We start from the raw sequence: 6228 nt of genomic DNA, 5'->3' as shown, positions 1-6228 counted from the left end.
GTCAGCTCAAAATTTCTCTCTTCCCTTCATTTTGAAATTATTAAAAATAAAATTCTTACTCATTGATCGAGAATTACTCAGAATTTCTCCTCTCCAACATGTTATAGAATTTGTCGAAACTGGCATTTTTCTCCTAATTTTTGAATTTTGGAGAATATTCTTTACATCCCTACGAGGGAGCAAGCTTGTTTTCTGCTGCTCCAGAGAACAGGACCCAATGGAGCAATGGATGCAAACTGCAGGAAAAGAGATTCCACCTCAACATTAGGAAGAACTTCCTGAGAGTAAGGGCTGTTCGACAGTGGAACACACTCCTTCCTCGGAGATTATAGTGGAGTCTCCTTCTTTGGAGGTCTTCAAGAAGAGGTTGGATGGCCATCTATTGGGGATGCTTTGATTTAGATTTCCTGCATGGCAGAATGGGGTTGGACTGGACAGCCCCCGAGGTCTCTTCCAACTCTATTATTCTATGATTCCTTGTTTGGAGGCTGTTTTTAATCAGAGGCTGGAGAGTTCCTGCATGGCAGAAGAGGGTTGGACTGGATGGCCCTTCTTGGGGTCTCCTACAAATCTCTGATTCTATGAGAGAACTTCAGGAGATCTTTGTCAGAGCAGACAGTTGGCTTCTTAGCGTGGGGAGAAGCAGAAGGGGATTTGGTGTGGGATGTTCATGAAGCCGCTGACATCCGGCGTGAGGTCGATTTTGGTGACTCCCGGGGGGTACTTGACCTGGAAGCTCTGCAGGATGGTGGTGAGGTATAGGAAGAGCTCCATCCGGGCCAGTCCTTCGCCAAGGCAGTTCCTCTTTCCTGGAGGAGAGGAAGCAGAAGGTGCTGCATTTCAAACAGGTTCCCACTCATGCTGCCCTCCAAGAAGCAGCTGGGTCCCAATCCCATCCATGAGATCGATCGATAGCATCTTGAAGGGAGCCACCTTATCTTTGGTAACTATCCCTTAGCCAAACTTGTCCTGTCATTCCATGGCTCACTTGTGTGTGAATCTGTGTGCATGTATTTTTCCCCTTTAATAACATATAATTCATTGGAAGAATCCTGTCTCTGCATCACTCGACCTTGGCAACCTCTGTATAAATTTGGGAAACGGTCTCAAGGGTCCTTGTGGTGGACCCCATAAATAGAGCTCATTAACCCCCCCAGAAGGACCCGTTGCAACAGAACGCTCATCCTTATAAAAGTTACATGTAATGACACATGCTCAATAGATTTTGTTTCTTCTTCATTTCAGGGGCACAGTCTGTGCAGAAAAGGCTGCCCTCCATTCCAAAGATCCTATGGGTTTTTGCCCCCTCCGTAGAATAAATCCTACATAAATAGATTCTTGTCTTCATAGAGAATTCCCAACATTTTTAACCTCCCCCTCCTTTTACTCTCTTTTTCAAATACAGTAGTCCTTCTGTTTGCGCAGACTTCGAATCCGCACCCCTCGCTTACTCACAAGGGTCAAACAGAGGGACTTAAAATGGTGTGCACTGCTATTCAAGCCAATAGGCCAAGAATATCAGCAGATTTCTGTTTTTGCGGTGTGTGTGTGTGTGTGTGTCCAGAACAGATCCCCTGCAAAAATGGAGGGGTGACTGTAGGTATATACAGCTATATGGTCCTCGCTTTCTCAAATCCAGCCATTCTTCTTCATACCTGTGGAGAAAGGCACATCGGCTCCATTCTTCTTGAAGTCTCCCTTTTCATCCAGGAAATGTTCTGGGTTAAACCGAAGTGGGTTTTTAAATTGCTTTTCGTCATGAAGTGCAGAGGTCAGCATGGGGAAAATGGAAGCTCCCTTTTGGAAGAAACACACAAGGCAACAGTCTGCAAGTGGCTACTATCACTGTGTTCTCCAGATTTTGGATCAAGGCCTTCAAGCCTAATTGAAACAAACCAGGTCTTTATAGTGTTTGCAGAGTTGCTTTAACCATGTTTAACAGTGTTTTTACAGTGTGTAAATGACTGTATATGTTTTAATCTGCAATCTATCAAAACCCACAATCTATAAAACAACAACAACAACAATAATCCAGTTATTGCAAACTTCCACATCTATGGGGGGTTTGGTTTCTGGACTGACCTTGGATAACATCAAACCCTATTAGACTAAATAACTTTCAGTACCAACATACTAAATAATGGAAGAAAAGAAAGTAGGAGGTAAAGAGAGATAAGCAAAGGAAGGGAGTAAAGGTAAGGTAGAAGGCTGGGATAGTGAAAAGGGCAAGAGGACAAGATATGGAATAAGATGAGAGAATCAATAATTAATGATGTAGTCGAATTTAAAGATGGTCGGTGTGTAAGAGCGGTGTAAGGACACCCATGAAAATGTAAATTTGCATATAAGAGACCACTATTTAATTATTTTTTTACCAGAAAGAACACCTCTCTAGGAATCTCTAGGTCCTCCAGCACAACTCTATGATCAACATCTGCCAGAGGTGGACCATTGAATCATGCTGGAGGACCTACAAATGCCTAGAGAAGTGGTTTCTCTAGGAACTTCTAGGTCCTCCAGCGCACCTCTATGGTCAACCTTTGGCAGAATTGCTCTGGAGGACCTAGAGATTCCTAGAGAGAACAGATTAATCAAATCTGCAAATAATCATATTGGCAAAAGTCAAAGCCGTAAATGTGGAGCACTGACTGTATATGTTTTTTGAATACTTTTGAACTGTGTATGGTTGAATCTGTGGATGATGGATCCATGGATATGGAAGGATGATTGTACTAAATAGATGAAACCATTTAAACATGTAAGTTAAAAAATAACAGAGAAGAACCCATAGACAGGGAATGAGGGGACAGAGGAGGAACGGTGACTGGCAATAAGCAGCACCAATGAAGGAGTGAAAGAGCTCACAGTCCTTTGAGAGCACCAAGATCTATAATATGATGTACCATTAAAATAAAATTTTGGCTGTCCATTGAGCGTCGCAATGCTTCCCTTGGGCCCCCTGCAAAAGCCACCATCACCCAGGTATCTTCAATGGCCCCCAGGTACCTTTGGGATGGTGAAGCCTTCCAGTTCCACATCCCTCTTTGCCATGCGGACAACTCCCAAGGGGACGAGATCGAGAAACCTCTGGGCTTCGTGGATGACGGCTTCTGTGTAGGGCATCCCAGGACGGTCCTTCATGGCGGGGGGACGTTCCCGGCCGATCACCCGGTCGATTTCCTCGTGAATCTTTGCTGGAAGCAGAGGCAAAGTCAAGATGTGAAGCGCATTCAACAGATGGAGGAAAAGAAGACCAGTTTTGGTGGGTTCCTTCCTTCCTTCCTTCCTTCCTTCCTTCCTTCCTTCCTTCCTTCCTTCCTTCCTTCTCTCTTTCCTCCTTTCTATTTTAAATGTAATACACCCTTTATTTCTCCAAACTTTAAAGATGTCCCACTTTCTCTCTTCTCCTCCCGCTTTCCCACTTTGTCCCCAGCTTACTTCATTTGGTGCAAATGGATTCAAAAGTTGTTTGCACTCAATTAACTCATGGGAGGAGAATCTTGCCCTTCCCAGTTAGCCCTAGCAAAAGCAAACTCGAACGCCTAGTACAACAAAAGCAAATATGATATAATAGGCCTCACTGAACCTGGTGGGATGAGTCTCATGATTGGAATGTGGAAATAGAGGGGTATAACCTTATTAAGAGAAAATAGGCCAAACAGAAAGGAGGAGGAATAGCACTATATGTCAGAATATTTACACCAGTGAAGAGATCCTGGACATCAATCATGAAGCCAGGTGGAGAGCATCTGGGTAAAAATTAAAGGGAGAGAAACAACAAGGATGTTACGGTGGGAGTCTACTACAGACCCCAAGTCAGACGGAGGATTGGATGATATCTTTCTAGAACAGATGACCACACAGTCAGAAAGAGAGAGAGTAGTAGTGATGGGGGACTTCAACTATCCTGATATTTGTTGGAAGTCAAACTCAGCCAAATCCAAGGCTAGCAAATTCCTCACTTGCCTGGAAGACAATTTCATGGTCCAAAAGGTGGAAGAGCAACAAGGGTGTCAGCTATTTTAGATCTGATCCAACAAACAAGGATGACTTGGTTAATGGGGTGCAAGTGGTGGGATCCTTAGGTGGAAGTGACCATGTTTCCTGGAGTTTGTAATACATGGAAAGGAGAAGCCAGGCAGAGTCAGACAGTGCATCCTAGACTTAGGAGAGCGAGATTTCAGTAAACTTAGAGAAGTATTGAGGGCATTCCATGGTCAGAAATACTAAAGATAAAGGAGTTCAGGACGGATGGGACTTCTCAAAAGAGAGATACTGAGGATTTCAACTAGAATAAAGTAAATAGATATAGAGGAATACCTTATTAATCTAAATGAATTTAAGTCCTGGGAGCAGATGAACTCCATCCAGGTATTAAAAGAACTGGCAAAGTAATAATTCGGAGCCATTGGCAATCGTATTTTGAAAACTCCTGAGAACAGGAAGATCCCAGCAGACTGAGGAAGGGGGCAAACGTTTGTCCCCATCTTCAAAGGGAAGAAAGAGGATCCCAACAATTATCGTCCAGTTAGTCGGACATCGATAAAAGGAAAGATTGGAGCAGATCATTAAACAGAGAGTCTGTGAACATCTAGAAGCAATGCCATATCACAAAAAGTCAACATGGGTTTCAGAGAAAAAGTCATGCCAGACAAACCTAATCTCTTTCTTTGATAAAATGACCAGCTTGGTAGATGAAGGGAATGCTGTGGATTTAGTAGATCTTGATTTCAGTAAGGCCTTTGACAAGTTCCCCATGACATACTTGGCAAACAAGCTGGTAAAATGTGGGGCTGGACAAAGGAACTGTTAAATGGAGCTGTAATTGGTTGCCGGCCGAACCAAAGGGTGCTCAACAATGGCTCCTTTTCATCCTGGAGAGAAGTGACCAGTGGGGTCCCAGAGGCCTCTGTCCTGGGCCAAGTGCTATTCAACATCTCTTTATCAATGACCTGGAGTACAGAATTGGGAGCATACTTATCAAATTTGCAGATGACACCAAATTGGGAGGAATAGTTAATACTCCAGAGGACAGGATCAGATTCAAAATGACCTGAATAGACTAGAAAAGCTGGGCCAAAAGCTAACAAAATGAAATTCAACACGGAGAAATGTAGGTATTGCCACTTAGGGCGGAAAAATAAAATGCACAGATATAGGATGGGTGACACCGGCTGAATGAAACTTGTGTGAAAGGGATCTAGGAGTCCAAGTAGACCACAATTGAACATGAGTAACATGTGGATGCGGCAGCTAAAAAGGCCAATGCATGTAGGCTGCATCAATAGAAGTTAGTGTCTAGATCAAGAGAAGTAATAGTGCCACTGTATTCTGCTCTGGTCAGGCCCCACTAGAATATTGTGTCCAGTTCTGGGCACCACAATTCAGAAAGGACATTGAGAAAGGGGAGCGTGTCCAAAGGAGGGCGACAAAATATGGTGAGGGTCTGGAAAACCATGGCCCTATAAGGAAACGACTTAGGAGCTGGGGATGTTTAGCTGGAGAAAAGAAGGTTAGAGGTGATATGAATCGCCCTGTTTAAATATTTGAAGGGATGTCATATTGGAAGAGGGAGCAAGCTTGTTTTTCTGCTGCTCCAGAAAACAGGACCCGGAACAATGGATGCAAGCTGCAGAAAAGAGATTCCACTTGAAATTGGAGGACTCCTGAAGTAAGGGCTGTTCGACATGGAATGCACTCCTTCTCTGAGGGGATAGGTCTCCTTCCTTGGAGGTCTTTAAAAACAGAGGCTGGATGGCCATCTGTCAGGGATGCTTTGATTTGGATTTCCTGCATGGCAGGGGGTTGGACTGGATGGCCTAGTGGGTCTCTTCCAACTCTATGATTCTATGATTCTATATCTAAGATGTTTGTAGACTCCAACTCCTACCAACCCCAGCCAACAAGGCCAAAGTCCAAGGATCAATGAGAGTTGCAGTTCAGCAACATCTGGAGGATGTTTTAGAGCTTTGGGTTCCATTCTCTACTGAACTCTTTGAAGCCAGTAAGCGCGTCTTGGGAAGCCTTCTTCATGCAAGCATGTGCTCTCCCTTGAGCTACAGCCATTCCCATTATGCTTCCCTGAACAATGGACACCATTCCTGCTGCAAGGTTTTACGTGTGTCAGCACTTTATTTGGTTTCCTTTCCTGCTCACATTTCATGTTAGCCCTCCTTTTGCCAAAAATGTGCAGCTGATGTGTGAAATCCATGCAAAGTGAACGACAGA

The 6228-nt window shown here is 43.9% G+C and overlaps 1 protein-coding gene across 7 annotated transcripts in view; it reads right to left on the bottom strand.

The window, feature by feature from the left end:
* The window catches only part of LOC121933137 (cytochrome P450 2C19-like), a 66572-nt gene that overhangs the window by 5694 nt on the left and 54650 nt on the right, over positions 1 to 6228 (bottom strand). Inside the window, exons 7-9 of one of the 7 annotated variants that reach the window (XM_042472471.1) lie at positions 3007 to 3194; positions 1656 to 1797; positions 463 to 809 (exon numbers count right to left, since the gene is read on the bottom strand). The exons of 3 other annotated variants lie outside the window; for them this stretch is intronic. In XM_042472471.1, the coding sequence (XP_042328405.1) occupies positions 628 to 809; positions 1656 to 1797; positions 3007 to 3194 (512 nt within the window). In that variant the 3' untranslated portion in view covers positions 463 to 627. Of the gene's footprint in view, positions 1 to 462; positions 810 to 1655; positions 1882 to 3006; positions 3195 to 6228 lie in introns of those variants that run through there. 3 more of the 7 variants (XM_042472473.1, XM_042472475.1, XM_042472472.1) reach the window with 3 other exon arrangements.

Source organism: Sceloporus undulatus, chromosome 6 (genome assembly GCF_019175285.1).
Source record: "Sceloporus undulatus isolate JIND9_A2432 ecotype Alabama chromosome 6, SceUnd_v1.1, whole genome shotgun sequence".
NCBI lineage: Eukaryota > Metazoa > Chordata > Lepidosauria > Squamata > Phrynosomatidae > Sceloporus > Sceloporus undulatus.
Note: the sequence above shows the minus strand (reverse complement) of the source record. Positions and strands in the feature narration are given on the sequence as shown.